The 24069-nt window shown below is 38.8% G+C and overlaps 1 protein-coding gene across 1 annotated transcript in view; it reads right to left on the bottom strand.

Moving 5' to 3' along the window:
* Nucleotides 1-5830: 5830 nt before the first annotated feature.
* Nucleotides 5831-24069, bottom strand: part of CLCN4 (chloride voltage-gated channel 4) — a 34939-nt gene continuing 16700 nt past the window's right edge. Inside the window, exons 5-12 of the mRNA XM_065741370.1 lie at nt 20199-20321; nt 18171-18377; nt 17998-18078; nt 16910-17455; nt 14597-14783; nt 11773-12171; nt 8795-9011; nt 5831-7337 (exon numbers count right to left, since the gene is read on the bottom strand). Coding sequence (XP_065597442.1) covers nt 7247-7337; nt 8795-9011; nt 11773-12171; nt 14597-14783; nt 16910-17455; nt 17998-18078; nt 18171-18377; nt 20199-20321 — 1851 coding nt within the window. The 3' untranslated portion in view covers nt 5831-7246. The remainder of the gene's footprint in view (nt 7338-8794; nt 9012-11772; nt 12172-14596; nt 14784-16909; nt 17456-17997; nt 18079-18170; nt 18378-20198; nt 20322-24069) is intronic.

The following is a 24069-nucleotide window of genomic DNA, read 5'->3' as shown; positions in this document are numbered from 1 at the left end:
TTGCCAAAACCCCAATCAGAGCAGCAGGTAGAAAATGGTGAGCTGAGCCAGCCTAACAAGGTCAGTTGCTGCCCAGTATCCAGAAGAGACAGTATATTGGGATTAGCACGTTGTCCTAACATGCTAACTGAATACCAGCCCAACCAGAACCCAAGAATCTCTGAGCACAAATCTACTGTGAAAAAGGTAAGGTCTGAGATGGCACCTTTTGTACTTTCAATTTCATGAACTCACCACTGCTTAGGGTTTGGTAGAATTTCTGTCCTGTCCCTAATCTCTGAGCTGCAGCAAAGCTTAGGTGTTTCTTTAACCATGCTGCGGGACTTCAAGAATCTGGCTATCCCCTCTAATTTATTCAGAGATTTTGGTGTCTCGTGATGATTTAATACAGGAGTTAGGTGAGGAAAATTTGGCTCAGACAAAATGCAAATTTTGCATCGAAGACAAATACAGTAGTTAATAAATCTTAGAGCTCCATAATGTGAAAATAGCTTTCCGTGGCACCAGGTGGCAACCTTAAAAGAAAACAGATAGTGTTATGTTTTTCTCTATCCACGTCACTTTAATTATTTTAAATGGTCTTTACCCACAGCACAGTTATCCCAGACACTCATTTCTGCTGCCTTTACATAAGGCAACATGCTCAGTATTGGATGAGCCAGCCTAGAAGCATGCCACATCAAACTGTACAGCACTGTCATGGTCCTCACTGTTAAAAGAAAGATCTTACTTCAAAGAGGTGAAAAAAGCTGTCTTTCAATATACATTGTATCCTATATAATTATGATATTGGTTGTTATGACTATCTAAAACTGTAACATAGATCAATAGAAATACCTACAATTTAGCTTTATTTTCCATGTTACTTCTTCCTAATGATGCAACTAGCAAGTGCTGTACAGGGGATGGTCCTCTTGAGAGTTAGACACCACTGTGGACAACACTGTGGACTTTGAGACAACAAAGAAACTTTCCATAGCTAAAATTATTGACTGACTTACTTCCTAAACAATTTGCATGTTTACTGTGTTTGTGGATATTTTTCCTGCACCTGAATATTGGTGCATTAAGGCTTCTTAATGAGTGCTGACCCAAGTAGATATCTCTGCAAGAGCTGTGCAAGGCAGAGACAGACTGCAGGGGCTTTACAAATGCCCACAGGGAACTGAGCACTGTTTGTTCAGGCTGCTGAATCCATTTTCAAATGAAATGCAGCTGAAGAAGCTGGGTGACACTGTATCCATAGGAATACTAAGACAATTTTGATCCTGACTATACAAGATCATTTTGAAGATAGCATGGGTTGAAATCATTAACTGTGCCCAAGCTGTGCTTGTAATATGCTCAAACTGAGCATATTAATTATGCTGAGAATGCAAGCAAGATGAAAGAAGGGATGCAGAGCTGACAAAATCTGCAACTGTAGGTCCATATTTCCTGTCACATTCTGCCTAATAGCTGGTAGGTGCTTCACAGTACAATTGTCACAGCCACTTCCCAGCCCATTTGCATTCTTTGTGGATTCACTACTCACTGCTTGAGACAGTGAACGTGTATAGACTGAGCTGTACAAATACAACTATTTCACTGAAAAGCCCATTGTTCTGCTATTGCATTATGATAGCTAGCCTAAAAACGATCAGAAAAATCAGTGGATATCACTGTGTATGGGAACTGTTGAATCATGGCCTGAACCACTGATGTATCACCTGAGGTGAGCACTGAGTCAGCTGCAGGGGCACACGTGAAGGCAGTGCACTGTGTGACCGGAAGGGGTGCAGTCTGGCTCCACCTCTCCCAGACCCCATTTAAGGGCTGACCACCACTGGAGAAAGCTTCTTTGGAATTCCCTGCTGTGAACCCGGGGCTTGGGTGAGCATTTTTCTTTATTTCAATTGTCTCTTTCTTGTACAATGTTTTTTTTCTAACTATATCGTCTTTAAAATATCTTAGCTACAATGCTGTTTAGCATCATTCATTCTGTAAGCTATATACCATACATGCTGTGAATAACGCTACCATGCTCTCTGGCAGGGACCAGCACAAAATCCTGTGTGCAGTGAGAAGAGCCTGTCGAGTACAGGTGCAACATCCTTGTGTGGGGTAGTCTGTAAGATGCTGCCTGTGGGCTGAGCTACCACAGTGAGGAGGAACTGGAAACAAGACTGCATTTAGAGCTGGAGTAGAGGAGCAGGACAGCATAGGTGATAATGCTTCCTGCAGTAAATAAATAGGGAGGAGGGGGCTCTGTAAGAAGCAAAAAGGCATATGGATGGCAATAAGCCATTTGGCTTAGTGAAAATGAGCATCTAGGCCACAGTACATGGCGCACAACTGTAACAGGGCAGCACTGCATTCCTCTCAACATTTTCTCTTCCATTTCCTGGCTCTGCCCTCACAAGTGATGACAGGCAGGTCTAAGACTCAGTCCCTCATGACCAACTACAAACTAATGGAACCATTACTGTTTGTTTAAGCTGCTGCAAGCCTTTTGCCTCCTAGCTTTTTGGTGTGGGCTTCTTGGGACATGTTAGAGCTACAGCAATCTATGGTACAAGCTTTGGTCCCTGGGACCCCAGCACCAGCTTCTGAAGTTAATAATTTATCTTAAATGAGGATATTGCTGAAATGTCAGTGTTAGCAAATTTGTTCCGTGGAACATGCCTTGAAATATCAAATACTTTTTGGGATAAGCTATTTATTATTGTCTCATTCATGTGAAGCATAGTGCCTTTCTGTTTGCTCATATTTGTCTGTTTGTTAGGACATTAAACAGAATGAATCCCATATTCTTTGCTATTAGATGAAAGTTCTCTGACCAAGTTTTAGGGAAGGTTTATGCAATTTAACATGCAGAACTGAAGCTGCCATTTTCAATGTTTAGGTCTAGTTCTAAACAGAGTAACCTGGTAAGATCTTTTTTCATTATTGTTATTTATTAAAGGATTTGTGATGCTGAACTAAAAATCATTTCCTTCTGGAAATGGTAGCTGTGTGGACTTACTAACTCTCCACTTCGTACTAGATAACCCAAAACTGAATTAGGTAGCCTAAAGTATTCATCAGACTTGAGTTATTTTTACAGGTGGGAAAGGGAAACATCAAAACCGTACTGAGACATTAAGTGGTATAATTCTCCAATTACTAATATGTGCAAGCAACATTCCCAGTCCTATAAGTCATCAGTTTTATTTCAAAAATAGATTCCAAACATGTTTTTGATAAGGTGCACCATATATACTGTCTTCTACCATAATAATTTAAATTAAAAACAACAAAGCGATATTCAACTGTAGTGTCATTCCAACACAGAATCAATGAGTCTCCTGTAATTCTTAAACATTCTTTTTCTGCTTCATCAAAGCATAAGAATTAGCAATTAGTGTCACTGTGACAGCCAAAGGATGTGGCTAAAGCCACCCATGTCCTGCATTTTAATACTAAACTTCCTGGTACAGGTTGCTTCAAGTACATATCAGAAGCTGAATATAACTGAACACAGTTCATGCAAAACAAAGGTACAACACAGAATTTGCATCATTCAAAGTTTTTTGCTCTCTTGTTTAGTTTGACAATATCAAAATCCAACTGTTTGAATGTGAGGATTTCACAGGCTGCATAAACAAAGCACTGTATACTAATACATGTAACTTTCAGATTCGTCAGGCTATGCGACTCCGTTATTTTGAATTATATCAATTCAAATACTTAAGGCTGAGGTCTATACCTCTTGGAGTCTATTCAGTGACTTCCAAGACACATTTGGGAATTTAGATGGAAAATGGTGAATAATAGTGGGTTTGTTATGGGGAATTATCTGCATTATAACTGCTTTTACCTCTGGAATTTTTCTGTTGAGCGAAGCCTCTCCCATTTCAAAGTTTTCTTGTCTTTCTAGCCTTAACTCAGCCTTGATAATACCAAGTAGCTGAAGTTGACTATTGCTAAGGTGCTGAGTGACTTTTATGTATTTTAATGAGATGTTGGAATAAGGAGCAGCAGTCTAACTCCCCGTGTACACAAGTTGTACATCCAAACCTTTTCCTTTGACCTCTTAAATATTTAAACAATTCCATCTAAAGAGGAATGTGTTTGTTAAAAAAGAACCTCCATTTCCCTGTCTTCTGTTTGGGTGGTAGTCCTAGAGTCAGAGCCGTAGCTTGTTCTGTTGTTTCTTACAAACCACCGTGCTGGTTTTATGGATCCTTAAGGCTCCTCGTATACAACCCTGTAAGATGAGGAGAGAAAACATTGCAGGGCTGGCTGTTCATTTTAGTGGATCAGGCCTCTGGGTATCATGGGGAATTAGCCTGAGCATAGCCATGGACTGAGTTTAAACAGATAATGCAGGTCTATACCTAAATGAGTTTGTATTCTTGACCAGCTTAATCTTATGACTCAAATCTTTCTCTCAGGGAAGGACAATCTTTTTCAGCACTGATGTACCATCCTCATTTTTCTTTAGCTAATTCCTACTAGTAAATGCTCTTCAGAGTTAGGTCTGCTGTGGAATAAATTCTCATGTGGCATGAACTGAAATTTGCCTGGCAACACAGAAATCTTTAAGACCTCCGTTTTTTCCTTGGCATGTGTGAGGCAGAATTTGGATTCAAATAGCAAACAAATTAACTTATTTCTCTTATGAGCAAAAGAGGTATTTAGAAATGATCAAATGGGGGGAGTCTGAACATTTACTTCCTGTATAAACATAAAAGGAAGTGTTCATCAAGCATATGTTAACAGTAGTAGCAATAGAAGTGACAAGTACAATACAATAATTCAGTTTTAATTTCAGGAAAAAATGCCCTCAAAAATTAGTCTATTTAGATTCTAGTAGTTTGGAGCAGAACCAGACATTTGTACAAAACTGTTTGGGTTTAGTTTGAGGAAATCACTGATGTTTAAATTGGTATCCTTCTTCAGATGATGGAATCCAATTTTCATGAGATTTGTAGTTGATTTGCTTTTTTTTTTATCACTTTGGTTTATGAGTGATTCATGATAAAAGAATCAACAACATTACATTGCATTTCCTATTTTCAGAAGGGTTACTCTGCCCTATGCTTCATGCAGTTTTAACAGTATCCCTTGTACTGTAGATGTTCAGTTAACAAAAAAAATGCATACTTCATTATTTATGGGATTTGGTCAGAGCTACATGTGTTCATGTCAGTCTGTTGCAAACACTATTGTTAAGTGCTGTGCTTAGCAGATTAAAATTATCCTTTTCTTCTCCTTAAACAATTTGGGCTATACTTTGTCTGAATGCAGTAGGACGCCTGCCAGAAGGAAGCAGAGTCACTGTACGTAAGAGCAGGAATTCATAACTTTGGACATTTAACTTTGAATGCACCTGGATAGCTGTCACAGTTCAAGGACACAATGATCATGCCTTCAAGTTGGCTCAGTAGTATGGCTTTAATCTGGTTCTTCTGGCATATTCTTCTCATCTCTTCTTTGAAAATCTTTTGGGTGCAATAGACTTGAGCTACTGTTATCTGTATAAATTTGAGTAAAAATAGTAGATGTTTTAGCTGCCTAAATGAATGGTTTGGAGTCTGGGGAGGTCAGAAGGCCCTCATGGGGATTCAGAGCATCTAAATTATCATCCAGTCATTATCTTCAAGCTTATAAATCAAACACTGGGCAGTGTGGATTAGGTGCTTCTGAGAGTAGAATTTGGTCATCTATTACTGTAGTCAGTAATAACTAAAGTGCAGAGAAAATGTTGACTCCGTGTGTCTCATAAAGGACCAGAGCAAAGGTTTAAGAGAATGTAGCATTTTCACCTGAGTGGCTGGAGGGTATGTGTGTGTGAGGGGGTTAAATCATGGTTCCTTGCTACAAACAGATAAATAATTAAAGCCTTTCTGTTGTTGACTGCATCCTCAGTCCATTTGATCCCTTATTCCTTCCACAGTGCACTGGGAGGGATTCTGCAGTTCTCTGAGTGGCAGATGCAGCATAAAGAACAAATGTGCTACAGAATAAATGTCTGTGGTTGTTAAATTAACTTAAGCAATCTGTTGGCAGGTGCAGACAAGCATCAAGAAAAGCCAGGAAAGGAACTAAGTGGAGAAACAGGAATCAATGCAGAACTTCATTAGTCTGTGAAAAATGACAATTTCTCTTTATGCAAGGAGTGACAGGTGAAGCATTCAATCTCTTGTCACTAGCACTGATGAGAGCTGGATACCATTCTCCCTTTTGTGCCTTTTTAAAATTCCTTCATGGGCTCTTCATGCCTTTTTTCTACCGTCACAGCAAACCACATAAGACCAAGTATTACAGTGTCTGTATGCAAAGTTGCATAGAGAAATAGGAAATCATACATGCACAATGGTTGAGATTGGGAGGGGCCTCTATTCCAATCCCCTGCTCAAACACATTGTACAAGATCACGTCCAGGTTGGTTTTGAATATCTCTGAAGGAAGGAGACTTCACTGCCTTTCTGGGCAATCTGTGCTGGTGCTCCATCACCCCACAGTAAAGAAGTTTTCCCTCATGCTCCTTAGAAATAGGTCATATTTCAATATTACTAAAGAAAAGCTGATTGACAGAAATACTGAACTATATACTTACAAACTGTATGGATATATAAATTTTAAAATTCAAAAGGCTAAAGCAGGGAGCAGCAGCCATTCAGTTTTAAAGTGAATTGAAGCATGCTCTTTCTCCTTTAATTTTAGTCCTGAATTTACTTAACTTTTACAAAAATATGTGAAGGTGACAAAATCTTTGACTGTAAAATATGACCTTTTTTCCCTCATGAAATGGTATAAATCAACAGCGAATAAATAGCCAATGTTTCAGTAATAAAAACAACTGACGTTGCTCATACACACACTCTAGTTTGGAGCACAAATCTTTGTTGACAGTTTATACAAAAACAGTGTCTGCTAGTCTTCACACCTGCCTCCGGAGTTTCTGTGAATGTTGATGCATCCCTCTGGTGCTCCTGGCTCTTTGTCTCTCAGCACCCCATCACTTACACCCACCAGTGCACCGATTGAGCTGTTAGGAAACTCATTAAGAAAACACAGCTTGATGTCTGCAGCTGCTCGGAGCTTCTAGACTACCTTCTTCATTAAATAATAAGTGCCATCCTGCATCCACACCCTCTGTCAGAAACATAGTAGACCATTCCTCATTACATTTTCTCTTGAAATAAAAAGAAACATTGAACACCTCTGTGTTAATCTAGGCGGGGTTCCTTTGGGATTACTTTCTTATTCCTTTAACAGTCTAGTTAAACATGATAGATTCAGGGTCCTGGTTTGCCATTTGAGCCATATGTCGTAATACATCCTTTTTAGTTATGATACCCAGCAGCCTCCTAGAGGAGAAAAGGAAAGGAGAGGTCAGCTATCATCTCATATATCATCCATGTTTTCCTATTCAGCTGCAGAGACATTTTGTTAGTGCTTCTATATAACACTGTCCCTCCCCTACATTTTCTAGTGATTATCTTTTATAAAAAAAAAACAAAAACATTCTCACGCTTCATGTATTTTTACTACCTCAAATGTGATTGTTAACTGAAGTGTTCTGGATTGTTACCTCCTTTTGTTGGGAACATGATTGAGTGAGGAGCTACCGTTACTGACGCTTCATATGGCAGAGTAATGTATTTCTTTGCACTCAGGCTGCAAGGATCAGCAGCACACATTCAAGGCACCAGTGACCTATGTAGGACATACATGGAGTTTAATAGTACATAAACTATGCTAAAATATGGGCTTTCTGAAAGTCTCACTGTATGACATCATAATAACTTTACATTTGATTGATAATTTTTCATTTATGTGATCCTAAATGAATTGTATCTATCAAGAAATATGAGGCCTATTCAGTATCTGGCCCCAAGAGTAAAACATTTCCTAACACTCAGTGTTCCAGGGCTTTTACTTTCAATCCTTGAAGGCAATGAGGCACTGAGTTTTGCAACTGTCATTGTTAGAGTTATTCCACATTTAGTCTCATGAAAGTCCTAGAAATCAAGATCAAAATTTCCAAAATCAAGTACCTCAAATCAAGGCCTAATTAATTGTCCTTATATTTTTTTATTGTAGAGCACAACCCATTGACAGGTTATATTCCATATATTTAAATAACAGGATGTGTTTTTGCAGAAGATTAAATTTTACTCTTCCACATTTGAAACGCATTTTTTTTTTTTTTTTGCTATCTATCTTGCCTTAATGTTTCTTCTTATCATCAGATCACATGACGAATAACACACCGAAAATAACTGAAACCTCACTGGAACAATGTGATGTTATTTCTAGTGGACACTATATAGCTTTTTACTCCTCTAATTTCATGTTTGCCCACACTTCTTCAGTTGTTCATGGACTTTAATTTCTTCATAAGCATCTAATCTAGCTGCTGTCCAAAACATATCATTTGCAAACAATACTACTTGCCAGATTTGCTTTTGTTGAATATGAAATTTTAGTGGGAGTCACAACTTACTTTGTATTTATCATCTATTTTTAGCCTATCTAAATGACAGTACATGAAGGATTTGTGAGAACGACGTGAACACCTGGTAAAGGCCATTTTGGTTGCCGGTCTGACTTTTTTTCTCCATTGAAGATACCAGATGCACTTCTTTTCTTAGTTTTTGTGTCCACAAAATAGAATAAAATCATTCCACTGAGTATCTCAGAGGAGCTGATTAATTAGTTATTGTCTATACTTGGCTTTAAATGGGGAAAAAGAGTGTTTCTGGCCATGCTAATGCTAATCTCTTAAGATTCTTGAAGCGTACTTGACCCAGCATCTACTCACCCACTGCGAGTGACAAGACACTGTCGGAGTCCAAGTTTCCGGAAGATATCTACCACAGTCTCCATTGGTGTGTGGTCAGTGACAGTGAAAGGGCTCAGGTTGAGAATGCGTCGCAGCTTCAGAGGATGGGGACTATTGGGTGGCAATTCTGGAGGATCTTCAGTGAAATACACAATGGAGTTGCTCACTACCCCATCTTGACGCTGTCTTGCATTCTCTGTGCAATAGGAAGATGAAGGGAGAGGATGAGTCAGGCTTGAAAACAGGTTTGATATCAATAACAAAAAAATATATAACCCTCTTTGAAAAGCAGTGGTAGTAGTAGACTTTTGTCTTAAATGTTCTGAGGTATGGAGAGTTGAGGTCATAGAAAAAAATTGAATTTCCGTGAGATATTGTTTCCTTCATACGTCTGAAGCAAATTATATTTTTACAAGTACATAACTTTCTTGTTTGAGATAGATGATGCTTTCCTGCATAAAAATGGGGCTCACTACTTTCATTAACATCACTAATTCAATCTCTGTCAAATTCAAAAGGTTACATGTAGTTTCCTCCAATGTGAGAGTGACAACAGAAACTTCTACTACGTTCCTGAAGGAGAGGTGTTCCAGTCATCTTGGATGACTTCCACCATGTATATTATCATCATGTATATTATCTCATGTTACCAGATTTCTGAGTGGAGCAGAAAAAAAATCTGGGCATTGTAAAAAGGCAGGAAAAGACAAATTCACATTCCAAGGATCTAGGTAGGAGATGTATGTATGTGTGTTATTCTAGACTGGCACAACTCTGGGATCCAACGTGAATTAGGTAGTTTTGTACTTAATTCCTTAAGTAGAGTTAATATACCTGAATTTTAAAAGGGCAGAAAAAATGAGCCATGAACTTAATGGAAGATAGCATAAGGAGGAAATCAGTCTGGTACATTTTTTTGAACAACACCTATTTGAACCTTTTCAAAAAGTCAAAAGCTTCAATTCATACTTTGATCAAACCATGAGCTTTACACTACATTAGGAATTTAAATGATCAATATAAGCCTTCTACTTTAAAGTGCAACTTTACAAGAATTTTTAGCAGAGAAGTGATTTATTTTCTTGGTAGTGTTTATCTCATTTTTATTCATCATTACAGGTTTATAATATTTTAGATGGATTTCCAAACAATAAGCAACTTCTGTCTCCTCAGAACTAGCATATCTTGTGTTTGGCTCGGAGGGTTAAATTCTTTCTTCATTTCTTCTTTTTTTTTTTTTCTTTGTATAAATTCTTGGAAATGGTAGAAATTATTATCTTTGATTAATATAAGTTGCTTCTGTTCTTGAGAGGTACAGCAAATCAGACATACTCAAAGCATATGTATATATTCTTGGAGGTCATTTCCATCAATCAAAGTGCAGAAATCTGCTTCTGTGACTTGTAATGTGTAGACAGTAATGGTTTCCAACATGTTCCAGCTGCATTTTTTTCCTTTTAACGATCTTCGTCTTGTAATATTTCTGGAACTGGAGTAGTTTTGGCTCAAACCTAGTCTCACTATATTATATGATTCTCAACCTTCTCACCCCACATATTACAAGCCTTATTGCAGTTTATAGGAATGATGTTAACTTTGTCTCATCTTGTTTTGATTCATATATCTAATTTCAAGTGTGAACATGCTACATAGTTCTTTGATATACGATCTGTGGTAAGGGGTAACATTAATCAAAATTAACTCCCAGCCTTTGATAAAAACCCTTGACAGCTAGGTATTTCCTTCCTGAACACGCACCCAAAACAACAGGCACAAGTACTTTAGTTACCACTTTGCTGTTCCCAAGGCAGCAATGACTCTGGACAACAGTGATTAACCAAAGCCATGACTTCACTCCTGAAAGCCAAACATCTCTCCAGAGAAATCTGAATGATGTACTACTTCTGAGCAAATTCAGTGGTATCATAAAAATGGTGGACTTTAGATGCAGTCTTACTGGATGGAGAATTTGGATTAAAGGTGAAACAGATGGACAGACGATTTTTGCAATCAGTGGATAAGAAAAACAGATGCAGATTAGCAGAAGGAGCAAGACAAATGGATGACAGTGACATTACAAAGTAATCTGTGCAGAAGGCTCTTGTATTAGAGAGTGAATTCATTCTCCCAAATGTGAAATGGCCTCTCATACTCAGGAGTTCATAGTTCGCAGCCTATGTTAACTATGTTGCTCTTCCAACCCCACAATGGGGAAGGTATATTATACAAGCCATCTGCCTTGTGTTCAAGACTCTGCCTTTTGAACGATGCATCAGAAGCTGGCCAAATGTAAGAAAAGCTTTACAGAGTCAAATACTGTAAAGCAGAAGTCATCTAAAATGGACATGTATATTCTCAGAGGGTGACAGACCACCTAAGTTCTCATGAACTCCCTATTTGCTCAACAAGGATTTACAGAGATCCAATCCTCCTGGAAATGCTTTGGAGCAATTAGAAGTGATACTGCTATTCATTTTACAAGGACTGGGCATTTCCAGGGATTGCTTAGTGTTCCACAGTGTAAGAAAGAAAAGGCGTGGAGGTAGATTGTGAGGCAGAGAGCTGTATGTGAGCCAGTGTTTTATGCAGGATTCAGAAGTTACTGCCTTCATCCAAAAGGTCAGTTGTGTGAGGAAGTTGGAGCCCTTCTCCAGAGTGTTCCCTCAGCCACCACACTGCAGGTGCACAGTTTGTCGAAGAAGAGAAAGCTGAAGCTTCTTAGTTGAAAGTGTCTATCTAGTGAGACATGTCATTGTACAGTGGTACCAATGCTAGTGCAAACTGAGGATGTGCTCTGCAAGGCATAATGATGTGAAAGAAGAAATACAGTTGTGAGCCTGACCCTGCTTTTCAGACTCTTCCACATAGCAGAACTGTGAATAACACTGTTAACATCCCATACTATCAAAATCCCCAACAAAATCAAATTTACATGTGTTCAGATACTCTCTACTCACTTATTGCAAGAATGAGCTCTCGTCTCTGTGCAAATCCAATAAGTCGCTCCGAGTCTTTTGAAACCACAACTGGGAAGCCATTGTAGTCGGTCTCCTTGATTAACGTCTCAACATCCTCCACAGTCATGCTGTCCTGTGTCAGAACAGAAAGAGGAGCTTCACCACGCCTTGGTCTCATGACGTCCGTTGCCAGAGTTCGGTGTGTGAATTCATCCTTCACGTCTAGAAATGGGTAACCGTTCAGATGAATGTGAGCTTCATAGATCCCTTCTTTCCCAAAGGCATCTGCCACCCACTTGCTCGTGACAGCTGCAGCCATAAGAGGTACGATATACTCCAGGCCTCCGGTTAGCTCAAACATAATCACCACCAAAGAGACCGTCATTCGAGTAACACCACCTGGCAACAAAGAGAGCAGTCACATGTCCTCAGTTCTCCTGAAGTATATGTACTAAGCAACTCTTATCTTTCTGTGTCTCGCAGTCTGAAAGGTACAAAATTATTCGTGCTGAATACTTTGGCCTTATACTTTGTGAACTGTTTGGGGGCTTATTTAACTGAAGAAAGAAATTTTTCATTTGATGCGATTTTCATAAAAAAGATTAAGCAAACTTGCCCTAGCCGAAGATGTAGACTTTGAAAAGCAAAGAATTAATGATACAAGACTGAGCTGTCAATACAGAAAGCATGAAAAAACCTCAACTAGTCTGGGTACTTGGGAAAATAACACCAAATGCTGCCGCTGACACGCCAGAATAACTCCAAGTATCAGCAAAGTTTCATGGTTGAGACAGGTAGGATTACAGCACTGGGAGTTTTGACAGCTGGCCTTCACATTGGGTTACCTATAGAATTCATAGTGAAAAGAAACTGAAGGATTACCTTCAAGTATGTCACAGTTACAGAATTCTATGTATGGATAGTTTAGGGCCACTGCAACCCACACAACAGCAGCTTAACACAGCTTGAACCAAGACAATGCGGTTTGAGGCCATTCAGGCATGCAGCTCTACGTAGGGTTGTAGTTATATTTTTTCAATTTAGTCTTTTCATTTTATAAGCAAACTTCTTACTCCTTCAGTTTACATTAAAGGATAAAAATAATCATATATATGCAGACAAGTGTGTATGTATCACTGAATTATTAGGTAACATTTCTTTGCCTCTGTTCAAAAGGTAAACGTAATAAATCTGCTATTTTTAGTCCTCAAAATACAACATCATTTTAGATGAGAGGAATCAGCAAACAGGTCATTAAATAGTGATCTTTTTATTCTACCAACATGCAGGAAAATTAAGTTTTTGATTATTTAACACGGTGATCCAGATATAACTTTCATCTCGGGAATGTCTTAATGACTGTGTCTGAGAAGCTGAGAGGAGATACCACTGAACGTAAGGATCATTTAATACTTCCTTTGTTTCTTACAGCCTTTTTTCAAGCAAGCCAGAACACTGGCCTTAAGAACAAGTGCTGACCATGCTGCTGTATGTTTCAACATACTGCTAAAAGCACTGCACCTTGAGCTGAACTTTTTAAAGAGGAAGTGACAGTCAGCCAGAAGATCAACTGGGGTATTACAGCAAAATTTATGTGTTATTTCTTTTATGAACATTAAGATCATTTATGGATAAGAGAAAGTGCTTTGTGCTCGCTGAGAATAAGATTCATTCTAGCTGTTACATGTCTGCATTGCTGTAGCAGTTATCCAGATTGCTTTTATAGCCTCTGGAGAAAACAGGCACCTTCAAGGATAAGTTCACCTGATGGCTACTGCCAGATGAGACTGAACTGCCCAGTATCTCATTTTTAATGTATGGACTGTGAACAGTGTCAATGCATCTCAGGTATCAGTGTCTACATTACAGACAGTAAATTTAGACAAGCAAACTCCACCTTCAGTTCCTCGGTAAATGATCACACAAACAATCCTTCTTCTTTAACAGGATACTCTGAAACTGAAATGTCTCCAGCTCTTCTCTAAGTGTATCTTTCATTTCAAATCTGCCCACATTAATTGTGTGTTATTCTTTCCCACTGTTATTTCATCATCTAATGATTCTATCGATGATAACAAAAGGAGGTAAAACATGCACATACAGAAGAGGAAAGGCATGACAGAACAAAAATGCATTCAGATGGTATTCTTCAACATTCCTGTTAGATTTATGACTAGAAATTTAATATGTGAGGTATGGTTCAGTGACCTAGCATTACTAGTTAACAGGTCATTCCTGTAAAATCCAATGAATCCTAGTAATTTAATGTAATCAGATGTTGGCCTACAGCCAAAATGAAAACAAAAAGACAGCTCAGTTGACCAGAGTTTGACACACAGCCATAATAAGACCCCAAATTTTTACTTCTATGTAGCTTAAGATTTGGCCAGACCTGAGAAGTTTATCCCCCGCACTAGAGAGAGAACATGAGCTAAACAAGAAGTAGCTTTATTCCAGCTACAATGGATTTCATTATATCTAAGGGAAAAAGCAAGCAACCAACAGAAATTACCACCATCACTCCTCCTTGGGAATCCATAACCTAACTTTATTTTAGTTTCCTCATTCGTGCTCTTTTGGCAGATTATGAGACGTTAGTGACTACAAGTCTCTCCTGTTGACTTGCCTACTCTTATAGAGACAACTCTTCTTGCCTTCTCTCTTGTAGACCACTGGGAAGGCCCTTTGAAGAAGCCTCGCATCACATCTGTTACATCCAGAAACACCAGCATAAAACCTAACACAAATATAATACCCTCTTTAGCAATTTGTAGGTTCCCAAATACTGAATTTACCCATGCACAATGATCAGCATGTACTGTACCCAAGCAAGCTGCCGCTCCCACCATAGCATAAAGTCCTGGCGTGACACAGTCTGCCCCAGGTCTGCACCAGTTCCTGAAGATGATCCAGTCATGATGGTGATACGCCAGCTGCTCTACTCCAATTCCAACCATCCTGCCAGCCATGGCTCCAACAGCCATACTGGGAATGAAAAGGCCTGAAGGGATCTTGAATAAAATACAGAAGCATGAGAGCATCGACAAAAATGACCAGTAAGGAATGAAATTATATGTCAAACAATTAATTATATATTTTTGGCAATAAGGAAATCCTTTATTAAGGAAACTTCTTTATTAAAATCTAGATCAGAAGGTCATCGTTTTTTGTCAGCTTACAGTGATGTTCCTCATATTTTCTCATAGGATTCTGCAGTGACTTTGCATGGTGGCATGAACATTAATAACTTTATATAATTTGAACGCACTTTAGAAAACATTTGGAACTCTTCCTGCTGCATCACACTGAATTTGACAGTGAAATTGTGGTTCTGAGTCATAGTCAAGATGTTCTTGTTTTTCCTTTATTGCTTCCTCGTCAGGAGCTGCTGATGGCTCTGTCAAGGGCTCAAGAATAAGCTTAACTGAAAATAGCATCCTGAATTCAATTTCTATCACATGAAGTATTTTACAGCTTTATTACTACTCTTTCATGCTAAATCAAACCAGATTTTAAATTAAATGTCAAATAAAATAAAAATTTAGGGAAAGGAGGCTGAGTGCTTAGAGGCAGATATTTCTTCATCTCAGATTGCTATATATTGTCCTAGAAGATCTACAAATCAATTCCTTCTTGTCTGCTGCAGAAAAGTCACAAGTCACTAAAAAAAACCAACAGTATTGAACTCGGAATCATTGCAAAAGGCCCACAAGCACGAAGCTTCGGTTCATTTTTAAATAAAGATTTTTCTATGATGTTTTCACGTAATTCTGAAATTATACCTTGAGCTTTCTAGGGAGCTAAACTAACAGGCTTGGCATTATCCAGATGCAGGAGATATCTTACCCACAATATACTGTTAATTTTCCTGATACAGTCAAACTGAGCCTTCTAAATTTGCTGGATATGGTTATTTTATCTGTTCTTTTTCAGCAAAGTTGAAGCCATCAATTGCCACTAACAGTTTTTAAATATATCAAGTTAAGAATCACATGCCAAATAAAGAACTGAACTCAGAAGTTTTAGCTAATGACCAAGTAAAGCAAAAAACTGGCTCCTAGCTCCAGCACAAATCACAGCCTGTAGTGAAGGTCATCTCTTTTAAGATCCTCACCCTCTATCCCGGCTAATTCCCACTCATTCTCCCTGCTCAAGAAATCAGCTGAATTTAGTCACCCATTCTGACTGACCTGAGCCCCACTCAGTTGTTCTTATCATCAAGGGTGTCCCAATTGGGGAAAACATAAAAGAAAAATAAAATTAAAAAATAATTCCTATTGTTTAATTTTGAAACTCGCCTTCCAGAGGATAGTTCTCCAGTTCAAGCTCAGAATAACTTCATATCATCAGCTGCAATCAGATCTGGAATTATATACTCAGGTAATGGGAGATATAGACAGTAGATACGTTTTTATATAGGCTCCAGCACTCAGATACATAGAACTCTCCACAGTCAGCTTTGTATTTACTGAAAGCTTGGATAAATTGTTCTTGGATCTTCCATCACCCATTTATGGGGAGGAGATGGAGTGGAAGAAAAAGCTGAGTCTAGAACAATCAAATCATATATCCGTCAGTCCTCCTACACTCTCTTTCTTCCAGGCTGAAGTGCTTAAAAAGATTAAAAAACAGAAATTTTCACCTATTTTTAAATCTTTATTAGGTTTTAGATGTGTAAATCTGTAAACTGAAAACTATTACTTCCCTGAGCATAGTTAGCTCAAGGCACATTAAGACATTAATCCAACAAGACAAACAGCAATGTAAACAGTCCGTATCTGACAGAACTGAAAGACATCTGCAGTGGGAATCATAAATTTGCTCCTTGGCAGCAGAGGATTTGAATACCCTTCCAGATATCTTTTTGACTTAATAAAACTGAAGACAACTAAAAGGTGCAAAAATGCAGGGCTTGTCCCTTTGCTGCGACCAGGCCCTGCAGAGCAAGGTTTTGTCAGGCCGGTGGACCAGTAGGCATCACAGTGGCCCCTGCATTGCTGAAAGTCAGAGGCACCCAAACCATGCCATATAGGCTCTAGCTGCTGACTGCAACCCATTTGTGCCTTGGTAGATATAAAGACAGATTCAGCACTAAATACAAGTGTCATAGTGAACTCTGCACCAGTCCCCAGCTTACCTTCATGCCGAAAGTGAATATTGTGATGACAATTTTAAACACCAAAGCCAAGGCGAGCTGCCACATGGCAGTGTAGACTCCAGGACCAGCAGGTCTGTCAGGAATGTCGTCCACTGGCCGGGTCATGTTTGGGTCATTGATGTAGTCGCAGAGCTGTGAGGACTCCAGAGCACCACAGTCATTGAAGAGCTCAGAGATCAGCTCACTGGTGCTCCTCCGGGTGTACGGGTTGGGGTAGGCAATGATGGCAGTGATAGCTGTTATCACAATAACTTCCAGGACCGGATATTTCCCAAGCCTGGTGGTTTTTCGCCTCCGACACCAGGCAATGTTGCAGCGGATGAAGAGTGTCCCCCAGAGGCCACCAAAAACGCCCAGAAGAATGAAGGGGAAGAGCTCAGCCATGTACCAGGGGGTATGGTACTCCACGTAGAAAAGGACCAGTCGGCTATTTCCAAAAGGATTGATGGACCTCAGTGTGAAGGCAGCCACAAGAGCAGCGAAAAATGACCTCCAGAGGGTTTTCAGGGGAAAGTAATAGCTGACCTAAAACCACAGACAAGAAAACACATCATTGAACGTGTCAGAGGTTGCTGGCTTTAGTTATTCACCTGAGTGCAGTTATTTACCTGAGTACAGTGCATAATAGGCTGCTGTACTTGGAACACCAGATGTTATGGCTGCCAGAACATGTTCACAAAGGTATTAGAAAGGGCATTTTGAGATCTCAGATGTGGAGCAACTATCAATGAAAAATCAATAAATCCAAATTCAAAGTTTCTGGCTGAAGAAGGTAAGATGAATGCTTCACAGTTCTGCCCATGCAGCAGTTACCAGAAAGCCATAGAAAGTTCAGCACAGTGACATATTTCCAGACTGAATCATTTCCCATGTTTCCAGAAAGCCAGTGACTTTCTTTTATTTGAATTATGCTAAAATACCTGGTTAAATCTTATTACTAAAAACCAAAGTTTATTTTTGCTTTAGAAGAAAAATAAGCATATAAATATTTGAAAAATAAAGATGAATTGTAGAAGAAGGCATCAAAAGAAAATATATATTTATTGAAACAAACTGCCAGCTCTCACCTCTTCCAGACTAAAAAGTACACCTCCAATTGGAGCCCCAAAGGCAACAGAAACTCCTGCAGCTGCCGCAGCCGAAAGAACCTACAAAGCAAACATTAATGTACAAAGCATGAGTCCTTTAAAACACTGAGTATCCAGAAAGGGAAATAAAGGATGATTAGAGCCACTCTCACCTCTCTCCTCTTTCCTTCGTTCTTGCTGTACTTTGAGAAAAGGCTGCTGAAGAAGTTTCCGCAGCAACAGGCCACGTGGACTAAGGGCCCTTCTTTCCCGAGGCTGAGGCCTGAAGATACCACCAGAACCAAGGTGACTGTTTTAATCAAAAGTGTCCACTTTCCCAGGTAGCCCCTAATAATGAACCCACTCAAGATGGTTTTTATCTGGAAAGCAGGAAGAACATGTTGAAGAGCTGAAGAAACCTTTTCTACTCTGAACTTGCAAATTGAGTTGAAACCTCAGTGCAGTTAAAAATCACAGACTGCTTGGGAAGAGACAGTGATGGAGAGAAAGAAACCCTAGGCAGGGCAGTTTTCCCACAGTGATATCTGAACAGGGGGGAACCGTTACTGTTATTATGGGTGGTCCCCTGAGTTGGTAAGGAGTCTCACAGAGATCAATAGAAACATGAAACTGTTACATATCTGCTTGGCTTACAGGATCAAAATCAAACTAGACTGAACTTTAACAAAGCAGGAAAAAAAGCAAATAAACAATCACAAGCCTTTTCCAGTTAAAACAAGAAATAAAACATACAAAATATTTGGAATGGCCATGACATAGAAACATGCATGTATTATGAAATGAGAAAGCCCAAGAGATTTTGTTTTTACATGTTTCCTCTTAATTTGGCATGTAAGTGGCTAGGACAGAGCACAGTGCATGTGCAATAGAGACTAAAGGGGGATTTATGTTTGGGAACTAGCCCTGGAAACAGTCTAGAGTTGAGTGTCACTCTCACATGTGTTTCCCCACACAAAAAAAATGACAGAGGGGATTGGAAAGCCATGTCCACTTTTAGCAGCAGACCACTTTTAGTACTTTTAGCAGTAGACCACTTTTAGTACTTTTAGCAGTGGGAACAAAAATAAGGAGTTGTATTGTCATTGCAAGTCAAATCTCTACTTTATGGACTACAGTTTAAAAAAAGTAATTAAGATGGAGAGTGTTGTCATAATAGTTGTCGTTGTGGATTCATCTTAACAGCAAATACAACTAAAAGCACTTCTTGCAATCAAGTATAGGCATCAAGTAAAACTGATTTTGAGTGGCATAAACAGTTCTGAAATGTATTTTCTATAAACTAGACTCAATTATGACAATTTTAAAAAACTAATTAGAGATGTATCAAATACATAACAAACACATGACTACTTTGAAACATTTCAAATTATTTGCAGATTTTTTTCCTAACTGGCTGTGGAATATTTTCTTGCTTCTCCAATAGATAAATTACTAAAAGATTTCTAACATTTAAACTGTTGGCTCTTTTGGGCAGATTCTTAAGCAATAATCTCAATGGTTTTATAGCACTTTTCTAACGAAACACTGCTCTGATTTCAAAAATCATGAGTAGTTATACTACATTATTTACAGGGGTCCCCATTTTAACAACTAAATGTGGACTTAAGCTCAAAGTGCAAAATATCGAAACTGATCAGAGCTTCGGGCTGTCATATTGTTGTCACATCAGCATGACATTGTGTATAAGAACACAATTTCCAGGAAGCAGACAGTCATTTTTCAGACATCTCAAATCTTTAGTTGCATGGGAAATCTTAGGTTTGTAATCCTCTCCCTTTACTTCAGTTTGCTTTAACTTAAAGTATAACCTAAAAATGTGTGTTGTTTAAAACTGGCCCACGTAATTTCATCCAAGGAAAACACTGTATAATCTCTTAGTGACTAAATGCCTTACCCACAAAAAGTTGGACTCCATAAAGTGATGACTGGGAGCTGTCGATTTTTAATTCAATATACATCCTTCTTCACTGCCAGAGGTTAACAAGTCACAGTGGCATTTGAACATTTTCTACTATGAAAAATGTTGATGGTTACCATGAACACAGGTTAGGCAAAGGAATTAAGGCACATGAGGTTTGTTCCTATCCTACCTTATAGTACAGCTCTGCAATAAGAAAAGGCAGCAAACAATCTTTTCTTTGGTTTAGTTTTTAGACATTCATCCATAAAGAGAAACTCACCTCTGGGATTCCGGAGCCGCAGGCATAGGGAGCAAACACCCTGACCAGGGACACTGCCAGGAAAGCAAAACATAGAGCCCATAGAATGTACAGAAAATAGTTGAGAATGTAAGCACTCGCACCCTAGAAAAATAACAGTAACAAACACTGTTAGACAAATTCAGGATGGTAAATCTCATGTTTCTTCTAGGCATGAGGATGGCATGAAGCCTGGTCTTTTCATTTACATGCTAGCTGTGCTGCTTTGTATCAGGAAGGACAGATGACTTCATACACTCCAAAAAAAATTTACTAACTGCATGAAGAAGCAGCATACTAATATATATATATATATCTAACCCAATCCATTCAGTCAGTTTGTGAGAGACATAAAGGGAATTCAAAGAGCATGATCTTTTCAATGCTGATCTTTTCAAACTGTATCCCTGTGTATATTAGTAGCCAGTCCAGCTCATGGAGTGGAAGGGTGAAAGCATAATTAAATCATTTCCTTCTGTATGATACCATCTACGACTGAGATGAAAATCATTGGAAAACACAGTGTATTGACAGACACCACTCACACACATCACATACCCCTGATATTTTAAAAGTATTCCAGTCATTAATTAAAGCCATCTGCAAACTAAACATCTTTACTGACAGAGAGGCAACAGGAATGCTCACGAGCTGCAGTTGACTGTTCAGGACCATAGTGAAAGCACAGCCAGCAGTGACCTTCAAGTTTTCTGCCATCGGTCAAGTCAAAATTGTTGTGAAAGTCTGTCTTAAAACTACTCCTCTCTCTTAACAAGCATAATTTTTAGATAAATTTCAAAAACCACACCTACACAGTCAAAAGAGAACTTAGTTGAAGAAACTGGACTGATGCAAGGAGCTTTAGTCTTCTAACAATCTCCAGCAACATGATGCTACAGAATAAAAAACAAGATGAAACTCAGTGCATGAACTGGTATGAATTCTTCACCTCTCAGTGAACTCTTCCTGCCGGATGCAAGCCCAGCTGCTGAAGAACATCACGGCACTTTTCTCTCCTCTTGCAGGACAGCAGCATGGATATCAACAGTATGGTAAATCAAGTAGGAAAATAGGCTTTAATCAGTTGTATCGTGTCTCCTGTTAATTGACTTGGCCAGAACATTTCCGGTCATAAAAAAAACCTAGCACTGAGAAGTGTCTCTGTTTGCAAGCCTGGAAGAAATCAACCTTTAACAACATGAATCTTGCTAAGCCTTGTTTTCCTGATCTCTATCCAATTGAAAAAAACTGTGAGGGAACCATTGCCCTTATCCTTGAGGATATATTTGAAAGAAGGGCAATTTGTTAAGCTCCTCTCATGCTTGCTGACATTAGCAGTTGGCCTTGATTATAAAAACAGTACAATACTATCCTGCAGTGCCCTGAGACCCAGTAGTCATGGATCTGACACTTACAGTGATTGACATCTGTCTATAGCAATCATGGACGTATGTTGCTGCAGCTGAAGACAGCCTTGTTTCTTTATGAGTGTTTTCTCCTAGTGCTTTCAATTACAAACAGCTATGGCAATATTTACTCTTCCTCCAAAGAGAACTCTGTATATGCTGTCCCAGGACAAAATACTGTGAACGTGGATTAGCTCCAAAGACCAACACCGTCACAAAAATATAGCCCTACAGCACTGAGATAAAGCTGCAGTTCTGATTCTAAATTAACTTCAGTCAAACTAACTTCCTTTTCTTTCTCATCTGAAAAGCCAGATGAAACCCATGTCAGCTCATTCCTGCAGTCACACATACACCTAGTGCATTGTGGCAGGACCTCACAAGAGTCTACATGGCCAGTTTAGTCTTATCCCTTGGGAAACTCTCATAGTTATATTTTCCAGATATCTGTTTTTCTACAGATATCTGGATCCAATTGCAGCAGTTTCTAATGATTAAAAATAATAAACCCTTTGGGAAGTGAAGCAGCAGTAACTCAGTATAGCAAATGACTCATTTCTGATTCACTACATGCATTGAATCAGAAAACATGTATACTGGAATCAGATACTAAAAAAGCTCATCAGCAGACGTGATCCTGCTAACACCTCTTTTCACCAGTGGCTCTGAGGACTCACCCTGGCAGCAACAGTGATGAAGTGGGTCGTGGAGCAGAGCAAAACTTTATAATTTAGTTTACAAGTACCTAGCAACATTTCAGATCTGGTTTCAGTCCAGATTAGGTACAAATTGAATATAATTGAAAACAATTCTCACAAACTTAAAATATTGAAATAAAACACATCCCTCAAGTTGCCACTGGTTGCTGGCCAATGCTTGTTTTCACAGAGGCAAAAAGAGCTCTATTCTGATTCAACTTGAGATGTCATAGCTTGCAAACCTCCTCCTGTGGACTTTATAGTAATATGTTTCCTTAAGGTCCAGTACTGACAGATTCAAGACTGCATAATGAGCCATAGAAGACATGTGGCCCTTCCCTCTATCTCAGGTAGACATGAAGCGTTAGAATACAGGGTCCTCAGCTCCAGTGCAGTTGAAGTTAGGACCAAGCTGGATATGCAGAAACTCTGGGCTACCAGATGTTGGCTAGAGATCTAGCTGGAGTGGGTGGCATCTTCTGTAATGTTACACATCCATAGCTCTGGTGAATTTGAGTTTTTGAAACTCTTTTCTATCACAACACTCTTTATGTGCTCTTTGGAAGCAATTCATAACCAGAGGAATGAAGAATACTGTTGGTATACAAAACAGCGATTAGGGGAAAAAAACATAGCTTGGGATGTTTCTGCTGTGCTATTATGTTTTCTATAACTATTTACATCAAGACCGCTTTGGGCTCATTTAATAGAAGGTCTACAATGATAACATTTTTCAAGAGATGCTATAGGAAATGTCAATAGCTCTCAGTGAGAACATACGTACAGGGTTTAATCAGTCATAAATCAGAACAGCCACAGGGAAGAAGTGGTCTAAATCTTAGTCCTCAAAATATCAAATTTAGTTGGCAATGATGAGAAAGAGTCACAGTCACACATTAAAAAAAAAGAAGACATCTGATCAGAGTACCTTTGGGGAAATTGCCCTGAGAACTTTTTATCTAAAATGTAATCCAAATTAGTCCTCTTGTGCATTGCTATTCTACAGAGCAGCTACCCAAATGTAGAATGCAAAGTCAAGCAATACAGCCACATTCAGTAATAATAATAATAATAATCCTGAAATGTAATAGCATTCAGTATATTCTGATTTTTCCTAGAGTCCTCTAAGGAAAAAGGAATCATGTAGAACTTGCCCATATCACAAGACTTTTGCAATAGAATAGAATTTTTACTTGCTAAATCCACATTTCTGTTGGAATATTACTGAACTTTGCCTTGGATTTCTATACAACAGTAATAGACAGCCTTCTTATTAATATTATGGCATCCATTGGGTCAGAGCAGCCAGAAAGCTATGGATCTTAGAGCCAGCTTTGTTTTGAGAATGAGACTAAAACTAAGAAAGAACCATATTTTTTTTCCTGCAGTGACATTACACTAGGAGGTCATAAGCCCAGTTTGAATATAAATAAGCAAATTTTTACATTGTCCACCTAGATGATACTTTCCTTATTAGCCACAGCATACAATAGCCACGATGGCTGAGTTTCTGCAGCAGGTGAAAGCAATAAATTTTCTCAAGGAAATGCTCTGTTTAAATATTCCAGGTTCTCAGAGTAACAGCATGTCAAACACATGCACAGGATTTCTAAATCCCATAACAATTGTAACATTCTACCCTTTTTTGACTTACCACATTTTTTGTTCACTTAAATTACAACCCTGTCCCCAGTCCTGCAACTTTATACTGGGGTAATATTTCTTCACCGTTACAAAGATACACCCGTC

This window comes from Cyrtonyx montezumae, unplaced genomic scaffold (genome assembly GCF_038088225.1).
Source record: "Cyrtonyx montezumae isolate F1298 unplaced genomic scaffold, pur_monq_1.0 scaffold_3, whole genome shotgun sequence".
In the NCBI taxonomy this organism is placed as follows: Eukaryota; Metazoa; Chordata; class Aves; order Galliformes; family Odontophoridae; genus Cyrtonyx; species Cyrtonyx montezumae.
Note: the sequence above shows the minus strand (reverse complement) of the source record. Positions and strands in the feature narration are given on the sequence as shown.